Source organism: Cyclopterus lumpus, chromosome 23 (genome assembly GCF_009769545.1).
Source record: "Cyclopterus lumpus isolate fCycLum1 chromosome 23, fCycLum1.pri, whole genome shotgun sequence".
Lineage (NCBI taxonomy): Eukaryota > Metazoa > Chordata > Actinopteri > Perciformes > Cyclopteridae > Cyclopterus > Cyclopterus lumpus.
In genome coordinates this window covers 13,764,212-13,791,103 of record NC_046988.1, presented here as the reverse complement: position 1 = coordinate 13,791,103, position 26,892 = coordinate 13,764,212, and the positions used below count along the sequence as shown (strand labels likewise).

Here is a 26,892-nt window from a genome sequence, read left to right as displayed (position 1 = left end):
GTGTGTGTGTGTCGCTGAATGAGGTGTGTGTGTGTGTGTCGCTGAATGAGGTGTGTGTGTGTGTCGCTGAATGAGGTGTGTGTGTGTGTGTCGCTGAATGAGGTGTGTGTGTGTGTGTGTGTCGCTGAATGAGGTGTGTGTGTGTGTCGCTGAATGAGGTGTGTGTGTGTGTGTGTGTCGCTGAATGAGGTGTGTGTGTGTGTGTGTCGCTGAATGAGGTGTGTGTGTGTGTGTCGCTGAATGAGGTGTGTGTGTGTGTCGCTGAATGAGGTGTATTTTCTTTTCAGACCAAGTTGAGATCTTACATTAGCTCCGCCCCCTTTCTCATCCGTCCTGTCAGCTGTGTGTTGAGTCAACTCGGAGCACCTCTTCCTTCTCCCCACTACCTGTGACCTGTATACTCAACACTCCTGCTCTCTACTTTCATATTTTACCACCTTTTAAAAAAAAACAAAAAAACTTTTGTTTATAGCTCCTCCCCCTTTGTTTGTTTTTTCTTGCATGTCGTGCACCCGGTTGCAGCTGTACTGGACATCCCAGAAAACTCCCACACATATGCAGACAGTTATTATCTCCGCTGCAGCCGGGCCGGCGTCCCACGCCGGAGATAACTCTTAATTATTTAATTAAAAAGGTCCCGTAGTCGTAAAGGAATGCGGGGGTTAATCGTTGTAATTACGGCCTCGTGGCGCCACAGACACGAGAGGATTAGCAGCCTTCAAGAAGAACAAATGATTAGTAAACAGAGCTGGCAAGAGCGTTGAAGAATAATGACATGCTTGATGCGCACAATTATCTATTTAAAATGTCTCTCTGTTTGAAACAATTCATTTTTCCTGCAGAAGTTGTGGACATTTATTATATGAAAATCATCCAAAAGTCTTTAATATTTGTCAAAATGAACTTTTTTTTTTATAGTCCAATGCAGCGAGTCATGAACCAACAATCTAGACGTCTAAATTATTCGTGCAAACATTCCTTTATGTTACATTTAGTGTTTTATCCAACTTCACCTCTTTTTTTTTTTTATCATCCTCGAGTCCAGAGGTTCTTCTGCCGGCCGTAGTACCTGTGAGCAAACACCAGAGGGAGCCCCGGTGTAGCTGGAGGTTCTCCAGGTGCCTTTAGACCACCGCAGTGGTCGTTTCCTTTCCCCTTTTTTAAAGTGTGTGTGTGGTAGGGAAAGAGTAACATCTGTTTGTGTGTGTGTGTGTCTCAAACTCCTCAGGAATCACCCAAAATAACACACACACATGCATAACAAGTGCATTGTGTGTGTGTGCGCGTGTGTGTGTTTGTGTGTGTGTGTGTGTCTCAAACTCCTCAGGAATCACCCAAAATAACACACACACACACGCATGCAAAACGAGTGTGTGTGTGTGTGTGTTTCCGTTCCCCCGGTAGAAGTATTTAAAACAACTGTTCCCCATCTTGCCTCTTTACATTAGCCGGCTGTTTGTTTTTTCACCAAAACGCCCCTCAGGCATTTGTTGCTGACTGCGCCATCCCATAAGTCCTTGAGCCGAGTGTGTGACGTCTTCGGCGCGTGGAGCTCGACAAACATGGCCGCCGAGCCCCGAGGCTCGTTCTGCTCACACACACACACACACACACACTGCAACCCTCTCCTCCTGAGAGGATTTTGTAGTTGCTGGTTAAAATCTCAGCGCTCTGGTTTTTGTTTTATACTTTTATCCAACTGCTTTGCTTTATTCCCTTTTTAAAAAAAAAAAAAAATTTAAATGATTGTTTACGTCTGACTTCAAGTGGTTTATCGTGTACAAAGTTGCAGACAAAATCTATCCGGAGGTTAATAAGAAAAATTTGAGTGCCGCAAAATATTTTTGTTGTAATCTATGCTCATGTTTCACCTCCATAATACCGTAATCAGCCTCTCTTTTTTTTTGGGTATCGATAAGTGGGAAACATTCATCGTGGTGAATATTCAGGCCGCCGGAAAGCCAAAAACGGATAAACATCATCCGTGGATGGTTTTTAATAAGGAATGAGATATTTGCCCCGACTTAATAGTTAGAAGTAAACATTAAAACGCATTAACAAGACGGGGATTTCTCATAATTATGTTTAAAAATACCCAGAAAACAAGGCCTGTTTTAAAATAGGCTACATTGTCACGTTATTGTGGGCTATTTCCTTGTAATATGTACCAGTTGTACATCTTGAATACCTTTCTCTCCCCTCATTGGGCGAACCAGCCGTCCCTCGGAGCTCCTCCGGGACCCCGTGGAGGACTCGCTGCAGCCTCCGGGACGTCGCGTTAGCAACCATCCAGTTGACCTTCTTGGAGGGCATTAAAAAAACAAAAAACAACTGCTTTGAGGGACCCCTCCCCGAACGGGCTCGTTTTAGAAGCTCGCGCTTTCTTTTTGATCTGCTTATCGCCATCAAGCAGCAGCAGCAGCAACAACATGTGACTCTGTCGGGGTTTATTCACCCACTGAGTATAGCATAACTATCTACATGAGCCTCAATAAATATATATATTTATATATTATACAGTCTACAATATTTCTACTCATTTTCTGTACATTCATGCCCTTCAGTAGTTTTCTCCAAACTACTTTAAAAACTGAAATATATCTGAACTCCGGGCCTCGTTGCTGATGATCTGGATCCTGTGTGTGTGTGTGTGTGTGTGTGTGTGTGTGTGTGTGTGTCGCTGACGTTCCTTTTCTTCCTCCCCAGGTGTTGGCGCTGCCCTCCGGGGAGCTCCTCGCCGCCCTGCCGGGACACGCCAAGACGGTGCTGCACTGCCGGTTCAGCCAGGACGGCCGAACCCTGATCACGTCCTCCGAGGACGCCACCTTGAGGGTAGAGGCTCGACTCCTCTCCTCCTCCTCCTGCTCCCCCCCCCCAGTCGCTCCCTTCCTCTCCTTTATGTTTTCTTGTGTTTACCTCCCTCTCGTCCCCCCCCACCCCCCCACACCCCCCATTCCTCACCTTGAATAAAACTCAAGTGTTTCAGTGCTTCCAGTTTCCCCGACCTGTGACCTTTCTCACTCCCTCTTTTGTCTCCTTTCCTTAGCTCTTTATCTCCATCCCGCTGTTGTGTTGACTGTGTGTGTGTGTGTGTGTGTGTGTGTGTTTCAGGCCGTTATGGTCTGTCAACCCCCTACTGTTCATGCTCTGTTGCTCATTTCCTCTCCTCCTCCTTCATCTTTTCATTTTGCTGACAGACCATCCTCTGCAGCACTTCCCTCTCTCTCTCTCTCTCTCTGACGCCTCGCTCCGTATTCATCGCTATTCTCCGTCTTGATTGATTTGATTGATTGATCTGTCTGTCCCGCCCCCATCTTTTGAGCTCCGTTGAACCCTTGTTCTCCTGTCATAAAACAAGCAGGTGCCTAGTTTTTATCTCCACAGACGCATTAAAGAGCACACCTGAGCAGCAATCTTAGATAATCTAAATATTGAATGCGGTTTCTTTTTCTTCACTCATATTTTCGGAGGGTGTCTTTGCCAATGTATTTTATATTTTTATTTTTTCTAACGTCCCCGTCATTGAAATGGCTACTCGAGTAACGTAATGTTCGTAGCTAAAAAGGGTAATTTTCTGTTTATATGTCTCCGTCGCCCCCTGCAGGTGTGGAGGTGGCAGTCCGGCGAGTGTAAAGTCCTGCAGGGTCACAAGGAGCAGGTCAGACGCTTCTCGCTGCTCGCCACGGACACACGACTGCTGTCCTGGTCCTTTGATGGCACTGTCATGGTGATGCGCGCGCACACACTCACACACACACACACACACAGTACACAGTTAACGGCTGCATGAAAATCATCATATTGGGGAAAAAAACCTGATCTCTCGCTTCCTTCCCGATGAGATGTGGGACATGGAGAGCGGGGAGAAGCTGCAGGACATCGAGGCTCACCGGGGAGCCGTCCTGTCCTGTCACGTCTCGCCAGACGCACGCCACTTCGCCACCACCTCTGCTGACAAGACTGCAAAGGTTCAACGCTTACGCACACACACACACACACACACACACACACACACACACACACACACGGGATGAGACATTGCTGTTTGCGCTGGCAGTAACGACGTGGCCTATGACTCATCCGCGTCTGAGCTCATTACTCGCAGCGCGTACGCACGGGGCGCGTTGCCGTGGGTGATGACCGGGGACTGCAGATGGCCTCGGATCTGGCGGGTTAGCTGCAGGTCAGTCCGTCCTCCCACGCCCGTGTGCTTGTGTGCGTGTGTGTGTGTGTGTGTTCACCAACATTGCTGCGCTTGACTTTGCCCTAACTTTGGCAGACTCAGCTGTGTGTGTGTGTGTGTGTGTGTGTGTGTGTGTGTGTGTGTGTTTTTTCTTTTTGGAAAAACTTGTTCCTCCTCACGGCTCCAAAACCATCGCTCTTCCTACTCGTCCTCCACGGGCGCAGTAGTACACAGCCGGACTCTGACTCCCTCTCAACGCCGTTCATTAGGATTTAAACTTCTCTGCCCGCGGACGACAACCCTCTGAGATTCTTGAATGAAGAGTGCCTTACAAATAGAAAGCATTATTATTATTATTATTAACCCCTGTTCCTGAATGTCCAGTATTAGGAACATTACAAACATTCTCTGGTATTTGTTCAAAGCAGTCGATGGAGACACAGGAATTTGGATTTGGTCGACAAGAACAGCCGCTGGCTCGCCAGCCAACTGGGCTTCTGTCAATGGATGGTCTTGAGAGAGGGAGAGAGAGCGAGTGTGTGTGTGTGTGTGTGTGTGTGCATGTTTTATGGATTTGGCAAAGATGATAATTGAGGTGTGTGTGTGTGGCGCTGGTTTGCAGCCAGTCTCCATAGTCCTTGCTCTCCAGACCGAGTCGGAGCTCAAAACACACACAAACACTTTGTGTCTTTGTGGAGCAACACACAAACACACAAAGATGCACAGTCCCCACCACCCTCCTCCCCCTCCTCCTCCTCTTCTTTATTTCTTTCTTTCTCTACTGACCTTCAGAAGAAATGGGACTGCGTGTGCAGACAGTTAGCCGGCTGCCAAATGAAGTGTCTAATTATGAGCCGTGTTATTTTCTGTGCGGCACAGGATGTGATCGGGGAGGTAAGGAAGGAAGGGAGGGAGGGAGGGAGAGGATGGAGTAATAGAAAGGGAACAATGGACGAGAGACAGAAAGTAAAGAGAGAGAGAGAGAAAGAGAAGTCATCATTCTGACGCAGAGCTGAAACACTAGCATGTCGCACGATTATTAACTCCCATTAATCTCCATGAGACCTTTTTTTTAACGGGTGATGACTGGTTTGAGCTGCAGAAAGAAAACACATTCTTGTTGTTCCCAGGTGCAGTGTTGGTATTAGTCACTCGCTCGAGAAAAAAAATGGAAGTAAATGCATCTGATACAGCATATTCTTTGCAATAAACCGATGTGTGGCTTCTCAACGCATTCCTTTCTGCTCCTAGTTGTGGCACTGTGAGTCCTGGCAGTGCGTCCACACGCTGAGCGGCCACCAGGACTGCGTGCGGAGCTGCCGCTTCTCCTGGGACAACCGGCGCCTCGCGACCGGAGACGACAACGGAGAGATTCGGGTGCGTGTCCAAAAAAAACATTGGAAAAATAATCTGTGTGTAGTGTTCTGTGTCTGCAAATACCCTCCCAACGTCTGTATATTCTTATTTTTTGAGTGTGGACCTCCTATAAAAACTTTTTTTTTTTTTATAAAGCCACTTTGTGCCTCCATATCCTCGCATCAGTGTGTTGCCGTGTTGCTAGTATGAAACCATCCAATTTGCAACACAACATACAAAAAAAACCTCATTTACAGCAGTCAACATTCATTCCAGAGATCACCCCATAATTACGTTAGTGCTTACTAACACCACCGTGATTGCTGCAGAGAAAGATGAAAGGAAGGAGGCGTCTCAGACGGAGGGGGGGGGATGCAGGTTGTGTGAGGAAGTTGTGATGAAGAGAGCAGGAAGAGGAGGAGATGTCTGACAGTGGGGGGGGTGAAGGAGAGGACTCGGGCTGCCAAATTTAATCCCCAAGGCTTTTAAAAAATGTTTTTTATCTGCAGCACGTGTGTGTGTGTGTAGTGTGTGTGTGTGTGTGTGTAGTGTGTATAGTGTGTAGTGTGTACACACACACACACTACACACTGCAAATGAAAAGTTTGACTGAGTAGGTAAAGTAGAGGAAGATGTGGATGGTCAGCCTGCAGTCAACGAGGGGTTAACGCCCTCTGGTGGCCTCTGAGAAATGGACGAATCCATCGGATTCCAAATTACATAAGCCGCGCTGAAATCTCACCCCCGTTTCCATGGAAACGAATGTGAGTCATTCCGCACAAAAGGCATCCCAAGTGTTAAATATAGCCGTACGTGTGATGTGTCATTGTCAAAAAACGGACGCGCCATGTGAACGGTTGCTTGCATAACCGGCTGCAAATCGACACCCGATGTGCCGCAACACAACCCCGCTGCATTGTGGGTAAAAAATTTTTTTCCTCGTTTCGATCCGCGCTGAATATATATCCTCGTGCGAGTTCCACTTTTTTTATTTTTATTATTGAGCACGAAGGTTTCATCTTTGACACACACAAAAAAAAAAAGACACGCAGATGGCGTTTAGTGATGGTCACGTGACCTTCGGGGGGGGGGGGGGGTGGGGTTGGGGGGGGTTTAGGGGCCCCTCCGATGCCAGAGAACATTATTATGATCTCCCCTCTTTCGCCTGTTATCACATAATCAAAATGCCATAATTTGTCATGTGATCACAACAACTAAAACCACCCACGACAACCTCCAGCCGCTTGATGTGCGCACAACACCAGCTGGCATGAATCCAAAACAATGTAATAATCGCTCATAACGTTGTTTGTTTTTTTAGCGTCCTTCAGTCGTAATCCTTGACTTTTTTTATTTTTATTTTTTTTTACGATTCGTGCGTCATGTTCCCGTCACAGCTCTGGAGCGCCGAGGACGGCTCCTTGCTGAGGATCTGTTCCCGTGACGGTAAAGACGGCATGGACTCGCTCCACGGCGGCTGGGTGACCGACCTGCACTTCTCCCCGGACGACTCCCTTCTGGTCTCGATCGGCGGCTACATCAAGGTGAGTTACACTCCCGGGGGGGGGGGGGGGGGGGGGGGGGGGGGGGGGACAGAGTACCAATGGAAGGTGGAATTATCACTGTGGAAACCATAAATAGAAGATAAATATATGTATACAGGCAACACACAATTCAAGTAGTTTGACCAATGACCTCTGACGTAAGTAATATATTATGCAACAGACGCAGAGTCGGCACCTAAACGCACCGTTCCTCTTCACGCGCCAACTTCAGCCTCTACTGTACACATTTGTTGTTTTTCAACGACGCACTGTTGTGTATGTGAGAGGTAGTGATGTGTGTGTGTGTGTGTGTGTGTGTGTGTGTGAAAATGACCCACAAACGCCACTGACATGCACCGTTGTTGCAGTAACTCAAGGGGGGGGGGGGGGCAGTGGAGCAGGTTTATATGAAAACACTCGATTCCCGAGGGAGTGATATCAATGCCTCTTTGTGACGTGACCGGAATAGTGTGTGTGCGTGTGTGTGTGCGTGTGTGTGTGTGTGTGTGTGCAGCAGCAGCTCTTTCTTTATTACCTTCTCTTTTCCAGGAGATGGGTTCACAGAGCGGACAGTCTCAGCTGTGCTCTGATTGGCTATTTGCTGGGCAATGATGTAATCCTCGAGGGAGAGCGCTTCTGATCGATGAGGCTGTGTGTGTGTGTGTGTGTGTGTTCTACCTGCTTGTGTGGGTCGACAGATTACAAAAATTGTATTTTTTTATAGACAAATGTGCCAAAAACACGTTGTGATCTCGACACAAAGCCTCAAAATTAGCTCGTACTTAATGAGAGACTCGTGTATTTGTTTTTACCTAATAACGTTTCTTTAAATATATATTTTAACGGTGGAAGGAGGAAGTCGATTTACAGGGTCCACACCAGATTGAACCGGAAACGTTACGATAATTCATGCCCATCAATATGCACGTGCTTTATGTCTCGTTGTAAATTAAGTCGATATTTTCGATTATTTTTTTTAAAGCAACAGTTCTATTATTTTTGGGGAATTATGCTTATTGGTTTTCTTGCTGGGAGTAAAATTAGATCATTCTAATTACATCTGTACGCTACATAAGAAGCTCAAGTGAGCGATTAGCTGGACTTAGCTTAGCATTAAGCCTGGAAGCAGAAGGGGGGGGGGGGGCTTGTCTATAATATGTATACATCTTGTGTGTACCTCTCAGTGTGTACCTCAGTGTGTACCTCAGTGTGTACCTCAGTGTGTACCTCTTGTGTGTACATCTTGTGTGTACCTCACAGTGTGTACCTCAGTGTGTACCTCTTGTGTGTACCTCTTGTGTGTACCTCAGTGTGTACCTCTTGTGTGTACCTCTTGTGTGTACCTCACAGTGTGTACCTCACAGTGTGTACCTCAGTGTGTACCTCACAGTGTGTACCTCAGTGTGTACCTCAGTGTGTACCTCACAGTGTGTACCTCTTGTGTGTACCTCAGTGTGTACCTCACAGTGTGTACCTCAGTGTGTACCTCAGTGTGTACCTCACAGTGTGTACCTCTTGTGTGTACCTCTTGTGTGTACCTCTTGTGTGTACCTCTTGTGTGTACCTCACAGTGTGTACCTCTTGTGTGTACCTCTTGTGTGTACCTCAGGGTGTGTACATCTTGTGTGTACCTCTTGTGTGTACCTCTTGTGTGTACCTCACAGTGTGTACATCTTGTGTGTACCTCTTGTATGTACCTCTTGTGTACATCTTGTGTGTACCTCACAGTATGTACATCTTGTGTGTACATCTTGTGTGTACATCAGTGTGTACATCTTCTGTGTACCTCTTGTGTGTACCTCTTGTGTGTACCTCAGTGTGTACATCACAGTGTGTACATCTTGTGTGTACCTCAGCGTGTACATCTTGTATGTACCTCACAGTGTGTACATCTTGTGTGTACCTCAGCGTGTACATCTTGTATGTACCTCACAGTGTGTACCTCTTGTGTGTACATCTTGTATGTACCTCACAGTGTGTACCTCTTGTGTGTACCTCAGTGTGTACCTCTTGTGTGTACCTCAGTGTGTACCTCTTGTGACGGATGAGAAGTGGGGAACCATGATAATAATCTGTGTTAATCATTATCGTCGTGTGTGTGAGTTGATATAATAAATAATCCTCTTTTCATCCCACGGCTGTTCGTACACGGAATATTTACCGACGTCTAAATAAATCACGGGACCTTTGTAATTATCTTTCTGTCAGTCTTGGAAAGGAGGCTTGGCAACCATCTGATTGTCGTCATATTTGGTTTGTGCTCATCCTCAGCTGGTGGAAGGGGAGAGATTTCATTACGGAGGATCAGAGGGATCGTATTAAATGTGCATTTGGATCGTAGATGTCGGCTCATTGATACCGAAGTTTGAACAATGGCTCTGCTGTGTGGTTTTCTTTAGAAAGTGGAGGTTTGAAATCCAGTTCTCACCAGATAACTTGATCAAATAATATCTGTTATTAAACATTTAATGCCTCTGCAATAGCTTTCTGTACACAGACGGACTGAAGAGAAACACGCAGCGAATATTAAATATTTCTTTATAGTGACGAACCCACTCTCAGCTCAACGGAGCATTTTAGCAATTTTTCAGCTCATTTATTAATAATCTTTGTCCTCCTTCTGCTCTCGCGAGCGTCATTTCCAGTGGAACGGTTCTAGAAAACCCCCGACCGTGCGATTCCTGCCCGGCAACAGGAGCGACCGCGGACACATCGCAGAGCATTTAGCAGCTAAAGAATCGGATGTTTCCCATTTTTATGCCACTTATCACTTTAATGATAATTTACTGTAGTAGCATAATAATGCCCTTCAAAGGGAAGGAATCCTTTTTTTATTTATTTATAGGTCGATAATGTAATTATCACGAATGGCAAACAAACCGGAGCTAAACTTTTATAATTAATATTAATAATACATTTTATTTGTATAGCGCTTTAAAAGTTCTCGAGGCACTTTAATTACTTTATAAGGGGGTGTTTCAGCATTGTGTTAGGTCATATATTCTAGATACGATCATAACATAAATATATATTATTTGAAGACTGTGCCAAATCTGTCAACAGAAAGATGAGACACAAAAACAACCTATTTTACATTTAATTACCGCAATGAATTTCATTTATTTAGTTGAAACCGTCTCCTTTTTTATATACTTACTACACAAATAGCACAGTTTATGTCTCATGTGTTGAGGACGACTTTATTCCATTAAGTGACAGCCGGGTGACGGGTTGATATGATGCAACGTGAGGCGTCCTTGTCGTTGGCCTGTTTCCATTTCTCTCCGCGTGTCGACGTGATGGTTTTATTTTATTTATTTTTTTTTACTCGTCCCCGTCAGTATTCCTTCCTTAATCATCGGCCTGTTTCTTCTCTCGCTTTGCCTCTCTTGTCTTCTCTCCGTTTCATCCCTCCCTCTCTCTCTCTCTCCCCACGCGAGTGTTGCCAGTGTAATTAAAAGCAGCGGGCCGACGCGCGCCGGTCCAATTCCCTGTTGCTCGCTGGTACCTGAGCAGAATGTCCAATTAAACATCTCGTACGCTTCTTGTCGCCGAGTCTTCACGTCACCTCAACGTGTGTGTGTGTGTGTGTGTGTGTGTGTGTGTGTGTGTGTGTGTGTGTGTGTGTGTGTGTGTGTGTGTGTGTGTGTGTGTGTGTGTGTGTGTGTGTGTGTGTGTGTGTGTGTGTGTGTGTGTGTGTGTGTGTGTGTGTGTGTGTGTGTGTGTGTGTGTGTGTGTGTGTGTGTGTGTGTGTGTGTGTGTGTGTGTGTGTGTGTGTGTGTGTGTGTGTGTGTGTGTGTGTGTGTGTGTGTGTGTGTGTGTGTGTGTGTGTGTGTGTGTGTGTGTGTGTGTGTGTGTGTGTTGCATCCCACACTGACTCCCGTCAGCCCTCCTGCGCCGGGTCCTGCCAGGAAATGCTGTACCTGTCTCACACCTGGCCTCCACACACACACACAGGCATTGAGACAATCTGTCACAGTGCCATGATCCAAGAGGGAGGCGGCTGGTGTGAACAGGCTCATCCTGACTACACACACACACACACACACACACACACACGCCCAGCAGCCCAGAGTAATTCACACCAAGTCGTCAGGTTTCAAACAAAGCTGTAGATGTTGACGCAGATCTTTCAGATAAAGCGAACAGACATTAAAGTCACTCACGCACACACATTTCATTTTTAATCTAGCGGGGGGGGGGGGGGGGGGGGGGACCCTTTACCTGAGCTCGTGAGTGCACCTGGATCTGTTCGTTCCTTCTGCGCTCGTATAATCTGTTTTCGGGTCACTTCAATTTCCAAAATGACACCTCCTTCACGTGGCGAGAGGGTTCCAGCAGAGATGTGAGGTGGCGAGGAAGCCGTGTACCTGGTCCCCCCCCCCCACCCCCACCCGCCCGCTCCCACACACACACAATGACCTCATTCTCACTGCGGCGCCCCCCCCCCCCAGAGGGACGGGAGTGAGCGACGGTCCTCCCCGGCCTCCAGTGTTGTCAGACATCACTTCTCAGCCGAGCATGTGATGGAGGAGAGAAACACAATTTCATCTCACCTCCCTTAGCTTTCACTCTCCGAGTTCTCTGCAGACTCTCTCTGTGTTCTCTAACGTTTCACTCTCTCTCTGTTTCACACCTCGCATTTATTTTTTTTATTTATATATATATATATATATATATATATATATATATATATATATATATATATATATATATATATATATATATATTTTTTTTTTTATACCTTTCTGCTGTCATTTTATTTTGTCTCTCGTTGGGTTTGCAGCCGATTCTCTCTCTCTCTCTCTCTCTCGTCGTTAAGCGAGTCCTAACGAGGCCTCGCGGCTAACAAGGCGCTGCAGTCAAGAGTGAAGAGCGGTGGTGATGGGATGGAGGAGGGGAGGAGCTGACCTTCCCTCAAGAGGCCCGTTGGTGGACGGAGAAGACGTCCGAAGATCAAGACGGCGTGAGCGAGCCAGCGGTGCAGGACTGAAAGAAAGAAAGGATGGAGGGATGGAAGGGTGGAGGGATGGAGGGATGGAGGGGTTCACTGAGGGGTTGATTTTCCTTCAACTCTTCTCAGCCGTCACGCTGTTTTGAGAAGCGAGCGCCCCGCAGTGCAGCTCCAGACCTGCCTCTAAAAATACCTCCACACACACTCACAAGATGCAAAGCAGCTCGTGGAAGTGCACTTATTCTTTTCTCTTGTTCCATATCCCCCCCCCCCCTCTCCTTCTTTTCTCTTTTTCTTATTTCGGAGACATGTTTTTAACACGTGGTCAAAATGCATCCAGAGCAGATGTGTTCTCTACGTGAGACGCGTTGAGCTCGGAGTGAGTGTGCCCTGGTTTCTGTGCTGCTGCTGTTGTTGTTGTGGTTGTTGTTGTTGTTGTTCAGGCTCGGGGGGTGTGAACACAGGCTGGTGAAATATTTATGGGGTCTCTGGGAGGGGGTTGTTTCTCCAGCGCCGCTCATTAAGACCGGGGTTAATTGTCTCTCTGGCTGGAGAAGGTGTGTGTGTGTGTGTGTGTGTGAGACACACACTATATTCTTATTATACACACTATACCCTACATCCTTCTGAACCAGCTGGTCTACTGCCTTTGTTGTTGTTGTTGTTGTTGCATTTGCGTGAAGGGTCGCCGTTAACGACCGTTGCCATAAAAGAGATCTGGTCCGCAAACAATGAAAAAGTTATAATTTTCTTTGCCAATGAAGAGGAGCAAATTGTCACCGTTACACTTTTCATTGTTGTTTACGGGTCAACGGGAAGAGCCGACGTGTGGATTAGTGAGCGTTGGAGCTGTTTGTGGTCGGCAGCGTTAGACCATGTGACAGAGCCAGGCTAGCAGTTACCACCCGCTTTCAGTCTTTTACGCTAAGCTAAGCTAACCGCGGGCAGCGGTACGGCACAATCACCCGACGACGGAAGGACGAAATGATCGTCTGAGCATCAATATTTCAGTAAATGGAACCTCGGATGAATAATTCAACCTCTGTGTCGCACTGTTTCCCTCTCTGCAAGCCACACACACACACACACACACACACACACACACACACACACACACTAATTCCCCCTACTTTTTCTTTCTGAGATGGAAGTGGCCTTACAGAAATCGCCTGAATCTACTCCAGCTGGTTTCCCCTCTTTCTCCCCCCCCCCCCCCCCCCCCCCCCCCCCCCCTTTCATTGTGAGCCTCCTGCTGTCTGTGGAGTCGTTATGATTTTTCTATAAACTGCACCTATTCCCTCTGGACTCTGTATCAAGCTATTTATGTGAGAGGAAGATGAATTACTTCCCTCCGTCCCGCCTGAAAGAAGCAACGGTGCACCCGCTCACAGCGACAGCATGCACCCCCCCTCCCACACACACACACACAGACAGGTCAGACTTCCCCTCAGGTAGCCTGAATAAGTAGACCTATAACAGCGAGGGCCTGTCGCTCTCCCAGGTTCCCCAGGTGTGTGTGTGTGTGTGTTCTCAGTCCACCTCGATGCTTTTTTTGGGTCTTTTTTCTGTTTCTTTTCTTCTTTTTCTTGTCTGCTGACGTTTTTTTATTCATTTAAAGATCCCTCGTTGATTGTTTTTACGTACTTCTGATTTTATTGTTGTTATTTTCTTATAGCGCCCTTTATCTTGTTATCGCCATAATTCTTTTTTTATTTAATTATTATCATTAAATTACAGGAGGCCAAACTTACCGGACACGTGAAGCAAAAACTTAAAAAACGTAAATTAAAGTAAAACGATAACAATCTCTGTTCCGTTTTTATCCGATTTGATGCTCAAATATACATTATTATAGTACACACAATACACTCACGCTTATCGCCCTCTCGACACCAACGACGCAGAAACACACAATCTGCTTATTATACTTCTGGTGTCGTAGCTCTCACATGTAAACCACAGTGATGGAGTTGGTAACACACACACACACACACACACACACACACACACACACACACACACACACACACACACACACACACACACACACACACACACACACACACACACACACACACACACACACACACACACACACACACACACACACACACACACACACACACACACACACACACACACACACACACACACACACACACACACACACACACACACACACACACACACACACACACACACACACACACACACACACACACACACACACACACACACACTTCTCTCTCTTCTAATCCCTTTTCAACCAGTAGGAGTTCTGGAGTGATTCTTCCTCCTTCTCTCTTCTTTGCTCCTCTTGTTTGTTCCGGGCTTTGCTGTCGTTGTTGTTGTTGTTCTTCTTCTTCGACTCTCTTACTTGTTCTCTCCCTCGTCTGTTCGGCGGTTTATTTCTGTATTTATTTATACACACGCAGGCATCTCGAGTATTATTTCTGCGTCTGAGCCGTCAGCGTTCCTCACATCTGTCTGGTTCCCCTCTCAGCTTCTGTCCTCCTTTCGTCCCGTTTCTCTCTCTCTGTCCTCCTTCCGTCCCGTTTCTCTCTCTCTGTCCTCCTTTCGTCCCGTTTCTCTCTCTCTGTCCTCCTTCCGTCCCGTTTCTCTCTTTCTGTCCTCCTTCCGTCCCGTTTCTCTCTCTCTGTCCTCCTTCCGTCCCGTTTCTCTCTCTCTCTGTCCTCCTTCCGTCCCGTTTCTCTCTCTCTGTCCTCCTTTCGTCCCGTTTCTCTCTCTCTCTGTCCTCCTTCCGTCCCGTTTCTCTCTCTCTGTCCTCCTTTCGTCCCGTTTCTCTCTCTCTCTGTCCTCCTTCCGTCCCGTTTCTCTCTTTCTGTCCTCCTTTCGTCCCGTTTCTCTCTTTCTGTCCTCCTTCCGTCCCGTTTCTCTCTCTCTCTGTCCTCCTTCCGTCCCGTTTCTCTCTCTCTGTCCTCCTTTCGTCCCGTTTCTCTCTCTCTGTCCTCCTTCCGTCCCGTTTCTCTCTCTCTGTCCTCCTTCCGTCCCGTTTCTCTCTCTCTCTGTCCTCCTTCCGTCCCGTTTCTCTCTTTCTGTCCTCCTTTCGTCCCGTTTCTCTCTCTCTCTGTCCTCCTTCCGTCCCGTTTCTCTCTCTCTGTCCTCCTTCCGTCCCGTTTCTCTCTCTCTCTGTCCTCCTTCCGTCCCGTTTCTCTCTCTCTGTCCTACTTTCGTCCCGTTTCTCTCTCTCTCTGTCCTCCTTTCGTCCCGTTTCTCTCTCTCTCTGTCCTCCTTTCGTCCCGTTTCTCTCTCTCTGTCCTCCTTCCGTCCCGTTTCTCTCTTTCTGTCCTCCTTTCGTCTCGTTTCTCTCTCTCTGTCCTCCTTCCGTCCCGTTTCTCTCTCTCTGTCCTCCTTCCGTCCCGTTTCTCTCTCTCTGTCCTCCTTTCGTCCCGTTTCTCTCTCTGTCCTCCTTCCGTCCCGTTTCTCTCTCTTCCATCCCGTTTCTCTCTCTGTCCTCCTTTCGTCCCGTTTCTCTTTCTCTCTTTCTGTCCTCCTTTAGTCCCGTTTCTCTCTTTCTGTCCTCCTTTCGTCCCGTTTCTCCGTTTCTCTCTCTCTGTCCTCCTTCCGTCCCGTTTCTCTCTCTCTGTCCTCCTTTCGTCCAGTTTCTCTCTTTCTGTCCTCCTTCCGTCCCGTTTCTCTCTCTCTGTCCTCCTTTCGTCCCGTTTCTATCTTTCTGTCCTCCTTCCGTCCCGTTTCTCTCTCTCTTCCGTCCCGTTTCTCTCTCTGTCATCCTTTCGTCCCGTTTCTATCTTTCTGTCCTCCTTCCGTCCAGTTTCTCTCTCTCTGTCCTCCTTCCGTCCCGTTTCTCTCTTTCTGTCCTCCTTCCGTCCCGTTTCTCTCTCTCTGTCCTCCTTTCGTCCCGTTTCTATCTTTCTGTCCTCCTTCCGTCCCGTTTCTCTCTCTCTTCCGTCCCGTTTCTCTCTCTGTCATCCTTTCGTCCCGTTTCTATCTTTCTGTCCTCCTTCCGTCCAGTTTCTCTCTCTCTGTCCTCCTTCCGTCCCGTTTCTCTCTCTCTGTCCTCCTTTCGTCCCGTTTCTCTCTCTCTGTCCTCCTTTCGTCCCGTTTCTCTCTTTCTGTCCTCCTTCCGTCCCGTTTCTCTCTCTCTGTCCTCCTTCCGTCCGTTTCTCTCTCTCTGTCCTCCTTCCGTCCCGTTTCTATCTTTCTGTCCTCCTTCCGTCCCGTTTCTCTCTCTCTCTGTCCTCCTTCCGTCCAGTTTCTCTCTCTCTGTCCTCCTTCCGTCCAGTTTCTCTCTCTCTGTCCTCCTTCCGTCCCGTTTCTATCTTTCTGTCCTCCTTCCGTCCAGTTTCTCTCTTTCTGTCCTCCTTCCGTCCCGTTTCTCTCTCTCTGTCCTCCTTTCGTCCCGTTTCTCTCTCTCTCTGTCCTCCTTCCGTCCCGTTTCTCTCTTTCTGTCCTCCTTTCGTCCCGTTTCTCTCTTTCTGTCCTCCTTCCGTCCCGTTTCTCTCTCTCTCTGTCCTCCTTCCGTCCCGTTTCTCTCTCTCTGTCCTCCTTTCGTCCCGTTTCTCTCTCTCTGTCCTCCTTCCGTCCCGTTTCTCTCTCTCTGTCCTCCTTCCGTCCCGTTTCTCTCTCTCTGTCCTCCTTCCGTCCCGTTTCTCTCTCTCTCTGTCCTCCTTCCGTCCCGTTTCTCTCTTTCTGTCCTCCTTTCGTCCCGTTTCTCTCTCTCTCTGTCCTCCTTCCGTCCCGTTTCTCTCTTTCTGTCCTCCTTTCGTCCCGTTTCTCTCTCTCTGTCCTCCTTTCGTCCCGTTTCTCTCTCTCTCTGTCCTCCTTCCGTCCCGTTTCTCTCTTTCTGTCCTCCTTTCGTCCCGTTTCTCTCTTTCTGTCCTCCTTCCGTCCCGTTTCTCTCTCTCTCTGTCCTCCTTCCGTCCCGTTTCTCTCTCTCTGTCCTCCTTTCGTCCCGTTTCTCTCTCTCTGTCCTCCTTCCGTCCCGTTTCTCTCTCTCTGTCCTCCTTCCGTCCCGTTTCTCTCTCTCTCTGTCCTCCTTCCGTCCCGTTTCTCTCTTTCTGTCCTCCTTTCGTCCCGTTTCTCTCTCTCTCTGTCCTCCTTCCGTCCCGTTTCTCTCTTTCTGTCCTCCTTTCGTCCCGTTTCTCTCTCTCTCTGTCCTCCTTCCGTCCCGTTTCTCTCTCTCTGTCCTCCTTCCGTCCCGTTTCTCTCTCTCTGTCCTCCTTTCGTCCCGTTTCTCTCTCTCTCTGTCCTCCTTCCGTCCCGTTTCTCTCTCTCTGTCCTCCTTTCGTCCCGTTTCTCTCTCTTCCATCCCGTTTCTCTCTCTGTCCTCCTTTCGTCTCTTTCTCTCTTTCTGTCCTCCTTTAGTCCCGTTTCTCTCTTTCTGTCCTCCTTTCGTCCCGTTTCTCCGTTTCTCTCTCTCTGTCCTCCTTCCGTCCCGTTTCTCTCTTTCTGTCCTCCTTCCGTCCCGTTTCTCTCTCTCTGTCCTCCTTTCGTCCCGTTTCTATCTTTCTGTCCTCCTTCCGTCCCGTTTCTCTCTCTCTTCCGTCCCGTTTCTCTCTCTGTCATCCTTTCGTCCCGTTTCTATCTTTCTGTCCTCCTTCCGTCCAGTTTCTCTCTCTCTGTCCTCCTTCCGTCCCGTTTCTCTCTCTCTGTCCTCCTTTCGTCCCGTTTCTCTCTCTCTGTCCTCCTTTCGTCCCGTTTCTCTCTTTCTGTCCTCCTTCCGTCCCGTTTCTCTCTCTCTGTCCTCCTTCCGTCCCGTTTCTCTCTCTCTGTCCTCCTTCCGTCCCGTTTCTATCTTTCTGTCCTCCTTCCGTCCCGTTTCTCTCTCTCTCTGTCCTCCTTCCGTCCAGTTTCTCTCTCTCTGTCCTCCTTCCGTCCCGTTTCTATCTCTCTGTCCTCCTTCCGTCCCGTTTCTATCTTTCTGTCCTCCTTCCGTCCAGTTTCTCTCTTTCTGTCCTCCTTCCGTCCAGTTTCTCTCTCTCTGTCCTCCTTCCGTCCCGTTTCTATCTTTCTGTCCTCCTTCCGTCCCGTTTCTCTCTCTCTGTCCTCCTTCCGTCCAGTTTCTCTCTCTCTGTCCTCCTTCCGTCCCGTTTCTCTCTCTCTGTCCTCCTTCCGTCCCGTTTCTCTCTTTCTGTCCTCCTTTCGTCCCGTTTCTCTCTCTCTCTGTCCTCCTTCCGTCCCGTTTCTCTCTTTCTGTCCTCCTTTCGTCCCGTTTCTCTCTCTCTCTGTCCTCCTTCCGTCCCGTTTCTCTCTCTGTCCTCCTTCCGTCCCGTTTCTCTCTCTCTGTCCTCCTTTCGTCCCGTTTCTCTCTCTCTCTGTCCTCCTTCCGTCCCGTTTCTCTCTCTCTGTCCTCCTTTCGTCCCGTTTCTCTCTCTTCCATCCCGTTTCTCTCTCTGTCCTCCTTTCGTCCCGTTTCTCTTTCTCTCTTTCTGTCCTCCTTTAGTCCCGTTTCTCTCTTTCTGTCCTCCTTTCGTCCCGTTTCTCCGTTTCTCTCTCTCTGTCCTCCTTCCGTCCCGTTTCTCTCTTTCTGTCCTCCTTCCGTCCCGTTTCTCTCTCTCTGTCCTCCTTTCGTCCCGTTTCTATCTTTCTGTCCTCCTTCCGTCCCGTTTCTCTCTCTCTTCCGTCCCGTTTCTCTCTCTGTCATCCTTTCGTCCCGTTTCTATCTTTCTGGCCTCCTTCCGTCCAGTTTCTCTCTCTCTGTCCTCCTTCCGTCCCGTTTCTCTCTCTCTGTCCTCCTTTCGTCCCGTTTCTCTCTCTCTGTCCTCCTTTCGTCCCGTTTCTCTCTTTCTGTCCTCCTTCCGTCCCGTTTCTCTCTCTCTGTCCTCTTTCCGTCCCGTTTCTCTCTCTCTGTCCTCCTTCCGTCCCGTTTCTATCTTTCTGTCCTCCTTCCGTCCCGTTTCTCTCTCTCTCTGTCCTCCTTCCGTCCAGTTTCTCTCTCTCTGTCCTCCTTCCGTCCAGTTTCTCTCTCTCTGTCCTCCTTCCGTCCCGTTTCTATCTTTCTGTCCTCCTTCCGTCCAGTTTCTCTCTTTCTGTCCTCCTTCCGTCCAGTTTCTCTCTCTCTGTCCTCCTTCCGTCCCGTTTCTATCTTTCTGTCCTCCTTCCGTCCCGTTTCTCTCTCTCTGTCCTCCTTCCGTCCAGTTTCTCTCTCTCTGTCCTCCTTCCGTCCAGTTTCTCTCTCTCTGTCCTCCTTCCGTCCCGTTTCTCTCTCTTCCGTCCCGTTTCTCTCTCTCTGTCCTCCTTTCGTCCCGTTTCTATCTCTCTGTCCTCCTTCCGTCCCGTTTCTCTCTCTTCCGTCCCGTTTCTCTCTCTCTGTCCTCCTTTCGTCCCGTTTCTATCTCTCTGTCCTCCTTCCGTCCCGTTTCTCTCTCTCTGTCCTCCTTTCGTCCCGTTTCTATCTCTCTGTCCTCCTTCCGTCCCGTTTCTCTCTCTCTGTCCTCCTTCCGTCCCGTTTCTCTCTCTCTGTCCTCCTTTCGTCCCGTTTCTATCTCTCTGTCCTCCTTCCGTCCCGTTTCTCTCTCTCTGTCCTCCTTCCGTCCAGTTTCTCTCTCTCTGTCCTCCTTTAGTCCCGTTTCTCTCTTTCTGTCCTCCTTTCGTCCCGTTTCTCCGTTTCTCTCTCTCTGTCCTCCTTCCGTCCCGTTTCTCTCTTTCTGTCCTCCTTCCGTCCCGTTTCTCTCTCTCTGTCCTCCTTTCGTCCCGTTTCTATCTTTCTGTCCTCCTTCCGTCCCGTTTTTCTCTCTCTCTTCCGTCCCGTTTCTCTCTCTGTCATCCTTTCGTCCCGTTTCTATCTTTCTGTCCTCCTTCCGTCCAGTTTCTCTCTCTCTGTCCTCCTTCCGTCCCGTTTCTCTCTCTCTGTCCTCCTTTCGTCCCGTTTCTCTCTCTCTGTCCTCCTTTCGTCCCGTTTCTCTCTTTCTGTCCTCCTTCCGTCCCGTTTCTCTCTCTCTGTCCTCCTTCCGTCCCGTTTCTCTCTCTCTGTCCTCCTTCCGTCCCGTTTCTATCTTTCTGTCCTCCTTCCGTCCAGTTTCTCTCTCTCTCTGTCCTCCTTCCGTCCAGTTTCTCTCTCTCTGTCCTCCTTCCGTCCAGTTTCTCTCTCTCTGTCCTCCTTCCGTCCCGTTTCTATCTTTCTGTCCTCCTTCCGTCCAGTTTCTCTCTTTCTGTCCTCCTTCCGTCCAGTTTCTCTCTCTCTGTCCTCCTTCCGTCCCGTTTCTATCTTTCTGTCCTCCTTCCGTCCCGTTTCTCTCTCTCTGTCCTCCTTCCGTCCAGTTTCTCTCTCTCTGTCCTCCTTCCGTCCAGTTTCTCTCTCTCTGTCCTCCTTCCGTCCCGTTTCTCTCTCTTCCGTCCCGTTTCTCTCTCTCTGTCCTCCTTTCGTCCCGTTTCTATCTCTCTGTCCTCCTTCCGTCCCGTTTCTCTCTCTCTGTCCTCCTTTCGTCCCGTTTCTATCTCTCTGTCCTCCTTCCGTCCCGTTTCTCTCTCTCTGTCCTCCTTTCGTCCCGTTTCTATCTCTCTGTCCTCCTTCCGTCCCGTTTCTCTCTCTCTGTCCTCCTTCCGTCCCGTTTCTCTCTCTCTGTCCTCCTTTCGTCCCGTTTCTATCTCTCTGTCCTCCTTCCGTCCCGTTTCTCTCTCTCTGTCCTCCTTCCGTCCCGTTTCTCTCTCTCTGTCCTCCTTCCGTCCAGTTTCTCTCTCTCTGTCCTCCTTTCGTCCCGTTTCTCTCTCTCTGTCCTCCTTCCGTCCCGTTTCTCTCTCTCTGTCCTCCTTTCGTCCCGTTTCTATCTCTCTGTCCTCCTTCCGTCCCGTTTCTCTCTCTCTGTCCTCCTTCCGTCCCGTTTCTCTCTCTCTGTCCTCCTTCCGTCCAGTTTCTCTCTCTCTGTCCTCCTTTCGTCCCGTTTCTCTCTCTCTGTCCTCCTTCCGTCCCGTTTCTCTCTCTCTGTCCTCCTTTCGTCCCGTTTCTATCTCTCTGTCCTCCTTCCGTCCCGTTTCTCTCTCTCTGTCCTCCTTCCGTCCCGTTTCTCTCTCTCTGTCCTCCTTCCGTCCAGTTTCTCTCTCTCTGTCCTCCTTCCGTCCCGTTTCAGAAATGTGAAAGTAAAGAAACGTGGAGTCGCTCTCATTAACGCCACAAAGCCGTCGGGAGACATCTTGAATCCACCACGAGATGATGATGATGACGATGATGATGATGATGATGAGGGTTATTTTTAGAGCGTTGCATAAATACGTTTCAGCTTCTTCCAGCACAACGTTTTGCCTCTCGTGCGTGCGTGCGTGCGTGCGTGCGTGCGTGCGTGCGTGCGTGCGTGCGTGCGTGCGTGCGTGCGTGCGTGCGTGCGTGCGTGCGTGCGTGCGTGCGTGCGTGCGTGCGTGCGTCTGCCGCCACTTTTCTGTCGGTCCGCCTGTCTGGAGAGACTGAGGAGTTGGCCTGCTTTCTTTACACACACAAACACACACACACACAAACAAACACACAGAGTCACTTAAGCTTCAGCACAAAAACAGATATTAAATTCATGATCTTTTTTTCAGATGTCAGAGGGACAAAGTTATTCTGGTTATTGTCAAAGTTGAATGTGTGTGTGTGTGTGTGTGTGTGTGTGTGTGTGTGTACATGTACATACACAAACACACACACTCGGGCCAAACTAAATGATTGACTTGATGTCCCTTTGATGATTCATCCCAGTGAGATGGAGCTTCAATAGAAAATGTCATCTTTAAACCGAGATTAAACGAAATCACTCAGGATAACGTGTGTGTGTGTGTTTCTGGTATTATAATACTATTAAGTTCATCACGGTCTCCTTGGCAGCAGATATAAAGCTCTCAGTCGCTTCCTGTCTTTGTCTTTATAATTCAGGCCACTCGTGTGTTTGATTTCATCAAAACCCAAAAAATTAAAACCAGATGGTCTCATAGTTCTGAGAGCTGATAAGCGGTATCCAATGTCTCTCTCTCTCTCTCCAGTGGTGGGACGTGGGGAAAGGCGAGGCCCTGCAGACCTTCTTCCCGACGGGGACGGCGTTGAAGAGGATCCACGTCTCCGCCGACTTCTCCACCTTCGTCACCATCGACAGCATCGGCATCCTCTACATCCTGCAGAGGGTGCTGTGAGGCGTCACGGCTGTTTATTATTTAATTTATTGGGTTTTTAATGGTCCTTTTTCTTGGGTCTTATGGAGCGATCTACTCAAACACTCCATCACTCAGGACACCTGCAGGAGGTCCCAGACACACCTCCACTGCACAGGTGCACCATCGCAGCTCTCAGTCTTAAGAGGAAGACGGTGGATACGAACATTATGTAGATAAAATAGATTAAAATCTCTCTGGGTAAAACCAAAGGAAAGGTGCATTAAAAAAACCGCAACGTGACGATCAGGCCCTTTAATCATTGGTGCCTAATAAAGAGATCGATATCGATATCAACGGGCTAAAGATATCCTGTGTGTGTGTGTGTGTGTGTGTGTGTGTGTTGGATGATTTGTGTACTTTTTCTATCCACCAGCATAGATTCGCGGTGCACTTTGATAGACGTGAATAATTGATAGCCAGATTAAATTTTTAATGATCAGGCATTTGGACTTGAATCCACAATCTTCTGAAAAAGCCTTCAGAATCTCTCTCTGCACTGTGTGATTTAAAAAAAAAAAAAAAAGTACAATTACATGTCTACTTGTTAATGTTAAAAGGGCATAAATGTGAAAATTATTTAGTTCTTTTTTATCTACATTTTATTTATTTTTAAACACGTTGTCGAGCTACTGAGCCTTTTTTTTTTCCCTGTTTGCAGCACTTGGAGCATTTTAGTCAAAATCTTTAATGAAAGAGTTTTCGCTGATGCAGCTTTGTGCAAAGTAAAGATTTTTACTGTCGTTTGACAGATGAGTGCTTATTATTCATGGCAGCGATACTCGAGCAATAAGCACATACAGGGAATAAAGTAAAAGATGCTTTTTCAAACATTTGTGAACGAGGCCGCTGTCGTTTTTCACGTCGTGCTTTTAAAAGTCTGCATAAACTGTATTGATTCAGTGGTGTAACGCAACGGGTAATTTATAAAAGTTTAAACTACACACCTGCTGTGACGTCTTCGATTTTCTTTTTTTTAAAAGCCTGAAAAGAATGAAATGAGCTGTGGTCACAGGAAGATGAGACGGCTGACTGTCCTCATTGCAGAAATGAAGTGTGCATATTTAATAAGGTTGAGTTTGAGTTTTTCTACGGGTCGACAGTATATTTGATTACTTTTGAAAAAGCTTGATTTCAAGAGTTGATTTGAAAACGACGTCTTTGAAAACCGTGCAATCTTTCTTTTTTATTCTCCTATTAAACGCCTTTTGTATTTGGCCGATCTCCAACCGGCTTAATGAATGGATGTTACTGCGCTCCACGGCTTTCGCCTCCTCCTGATAGCCGAGCACCCTGCAGCAGCACCCTGCAGCCGCACCCTGCAGCAGCACCCTGCAGCCGCACACCCTGCAGCCGCACCCTGCAGCAGCACCCTGCAGCCGCACCCTGCAGCAGCACCCTGCAGCCGCACACCCTGCAGCCGCACCCTGCAGCAGCACCCTGCAGCCGCACCCTGCAGCCGCACCCTGCAGCAGCACCCTGCAGCCGCACCCTGCAGCAGCACCCTGCAGCCGCACCCTGCAGCAGCACCCTGCAGCCGCACACCCTGCAGCCGCACCCTGCAGCAGCACCCTGCAGCCGCACCCTGCAGCCGCACCCTGCAGCAGCACCCTGCAGCCGCACACCCTGCAGCCGCACCCTGCAGCAGCACCCTGCAGCCGCACCCTGCAGCAGCACCCTGCAGCCGCACCCTGCAGCAGCACCCTGCAGCCGCACACCCTGCAGCCGCACCCTGCAGCAGCACACCGGCAGCAGCACCCTGCAGCCGCACCCTGCAGCAGCACCCTGCAGCCGCACACCCTGCAGCAGCACCCTGCAGCCGCACCCTGCAGCCGCACCCTGCAGCAGCACCCGCTGACATTTAAATGGTGAATATATATATAACTCGCCTCCTTGAAGTTGGACGCAGCAGGTGCGGCCTTTGTTCCACACACACACACACACACATTACACACTGACGTCGCACACCCCTTGTGTACCCAACAGACCTTGCAGGATCTTTTCCTGGGTGAAATACGGCCTTTGTGACCTCACTTCCTGTTTCTCATCCCCGAGTACTGGTGTATAAATGAGTCCTTTTATTCGGATGGAGAGTCCTCGTTATCCGGGCCGAACAGGACCCCAAATCTCCTTTAAGTGGTTTTCAACTGAGGGAAGAAAGCGTCGCTCCACATTTAGGCGTCTTTCGTAGGTGGAGTGCTGCAGGAGACAAAAGATTTAGGGGGATCGAGTCAGCCTGCACTTAGCCATCACCTGCTGAAGAACCATTTATATATCGGATGGTTCTTTGGGATATTAAAGGGTTCTTAATTCATGGTTATTGGTTATTCAATGGTAAAAAAATAGGAGAAAAACCTAGCTTGCCATGATCTGGACGTGGGGTAGTTAGCTGCAAGCTTATATTTTATCTATATATATATATCATTATTTTAAATATATATAATGAATGTAATAATGTGTATATAATATTGTATATATATTTTATAGAGAGAGAATATTTGTATAAAATATTATGCAATGCATTCACTGTGTAAAAAGGAGCGGCGTGAACTTTTTAAAGGCTGGTGCTCACTAACCTCATTAATTCTGCTCGCTCCTGCTTAATTAATCTTTGTCTGCTGCTGGAGTAATTACAGCTGTGTGTGTGTGTGTGTGTGTGTGTGTGTGTGTGTGTGTGTGTGTGTGTACACACACCACTGACACCACCTTCTTCCCCTCTGGGCCGCGAGGGTTCCCCTCCTGCAGCCTCCGGTGTCGGCCGGCTGAAAGCACTAATTCATCGGGTGGAGGTGAGGCTCCGTCCTTTGAGCTGCTGCCTCGTTCAAGAAATATGACATAAATAAGTCACGAGGGGTTTAAAATCTCCTAAAAGAAGTTTGGTGCGTGTCGGTTTAGGTGTGCACGCTCACGCAGTCGCACGTGCGCTGCCAGGAGGTTTCATAAGAACTGAGCGGAAAGCGAAGACTTATTTATTTATTTATTTTCTCTGCTCCCTTTCTTTACACACACACACACACGCACACACACACACACACGCACACTCGTGCACGTTGAAAGAGTGCGTGAGGGATGTGGAGCTCGAGGATAATCACACGTGCACGGCGGCGGCAGCAGAGAGGAGGTGCGAGTGTGGGAGTGATGTGTGACTGCACTGCGTGCTGGTGATGTAATACAAATCATTGGTTTTGAAAAAATATAATATGTGTTATTTTTTTTCAATAAATTGTTTTTACTCCATATTTTACCCCCAAAAAACAAAGTCTTTAATGTGTAGTATGTCACTAATTAACAAATTGATTAACCAACTTATCATAGTCAAAATAAACTTCTATAAAGTCTTCAACTAATCAGTATTTTAATGAAACGTGTGGATGTTAGTGAGTCTCCTGATTAACGGATTTATTGGGTTTTTTGTCTATGAAATGTAATTTAAAAGCCCAGAAAATGGCCGTTATAATCGTCAACGTGTGTGTGTGTGTGTGTGTGTGTGTGTGTGTGTGTGTTCTCCTGACCTTGGGCAGTATTGGTTCCTGTTCGTCAGCTGTTGGCTCAGCTGCTCGTCACCTTTATCGCTTCCCCTCCTGGAGCCCGAGGGCTGAGAGCCAGAAGTTTCTTCCAAGTTGGGGCGCATCCCATTTCTCCTTCTCCCTCACCCTCCTTCCCTCACCCTCCTTCCCTCACTGGTCGGGATGTGAGATGGAGGATTGAAGTGAAACATGGAAATGGAACGCGGCCCAGGAAGAGCAGATGCTGTGGTCACCTGTAGGAGCTCACGCAGCCGGACCAGGAGGAGGAGGAGGAGGATGAAAAAGTCTACTATAACAAGAAAACAATAATTCTGCCATTGGTATATATATATATATATATATATATATATATATATATATATATATATATATATATATATATATATATATATGTGTGTGTTTTCAGACCCATTAAATCCTGCAGTTTCCTGTGAGCTGTCATGAAAGCTCCATCACACGCTGCCTCCTCCTCCATCACACACGCTGCCTCCTCCATCACACGCTGCCTCCTCCATCACACGCTGCCTCCTCCATCACACACGCTGCCTCCTCCATCACACACGCTGCCTCCTCCATCACACACGCTGCCTCCTCCATCACACACATTGCCTCCTCCATCACACATGCTGCCTCCTCCATCACACACGCTGCCTCCTCCATCACACACACTGCCTCCTCCATCACACACTGCCTCCTCCATCACACACGCTGCCTCCTCCATCACACACACTGCCTCTTCCATCACACACTGCCTCCTCCATCACACACGCTGCCTCCTCCGTCACACACGCTGCCTCTTCCATCACACACTGCCTCCTCCATCACACACACTGCCTCTTCCATCACACGCTGCCTCCTCCGTCACACACGCTGCCTCCTCCGTCACACACGCTGCCTCTTCCATCACACACTGCCTCCTCCATCACACACGCTGCCTCCTCCATCACACACGCTGCCTCCTCCATCACACACTCTGCCTCCTCCATCACACACACTGCCTCTTCCATCACACACTGCCTCCTCCATCACACACGCTGCCTCCTCCATCACACCCGCTGCCTCTTCCATCACACCCGCTGCCTCTTCCATCACACACGCTGCCTCCTCCGTCACACCCGCTGCCTCTTCCATCACACCCGCTGCCTCTTCCATCACACGCTGCCTCCTCCGTCACACACGCTGCCTCCTCCATCACACGCTGCCTCTTCCATCACACACTGCCTCCTCCGT

The 26,892-nt window shown here is 48.6% G+C and overlaps 2 protein-coding genes across 4 annotated transcripts in view; both read left to right on the top strand.

Moving 5' to 3' along the window:
- Positions 1-23,079, top strand: part of apaf1 (apoptotic peptidase activating factor 1) — a 33,672-nt gene extending 10,593 nt beyond the window's left edge. For all 3 annotated transcript variants that reach the window (XM_034526090.1, XM_034526089.1, XM_034526091.1), the window contains 6 exons: positions 2,707-2,832; positions 3,605-3,727; positions 3,843-3,968; positions 5,435-5,560; positions 6,937-7,083; positions 21,971-23,079. In XM_034526090.1, coding sequence (XP_034381981.1) covers positions 2,707-2,832; positions 3,605-3,727; positions 3,843-3,968; positions 5,435-5,560; positions 6,937-7,083; positions 21,971-22,117 — 795 coding nt within the window. In that variant the 3' untranslated portion in view covers positions 22,118-23,079. The remainder of the gene's footprint in view (positions 1-2,706; positions 2,833-3,604; positions 3,728-3,842; positions 3,969-5,434; positions 5,561-6,936; positions 7,084-21,970) is intronic.
- Positions 23,080-23,372: 293 nt separating this feature from the next.
- LOC117726524 (transcriptional regulatory protein AlgP-like) lies at positions 23,373-23,993 on the top strand. Its single transcript, XM_034526844.1, has one exon. The coding sequence runs from the start codon at positions 23,373-23,375 to the stop codon at positions 23,991-23,993; it is 621 nt and encodes a 206-aa protein (XP_034382735.1).
- Positions 23,994-26,892: the final 2,899 nt, after the last annotated feature.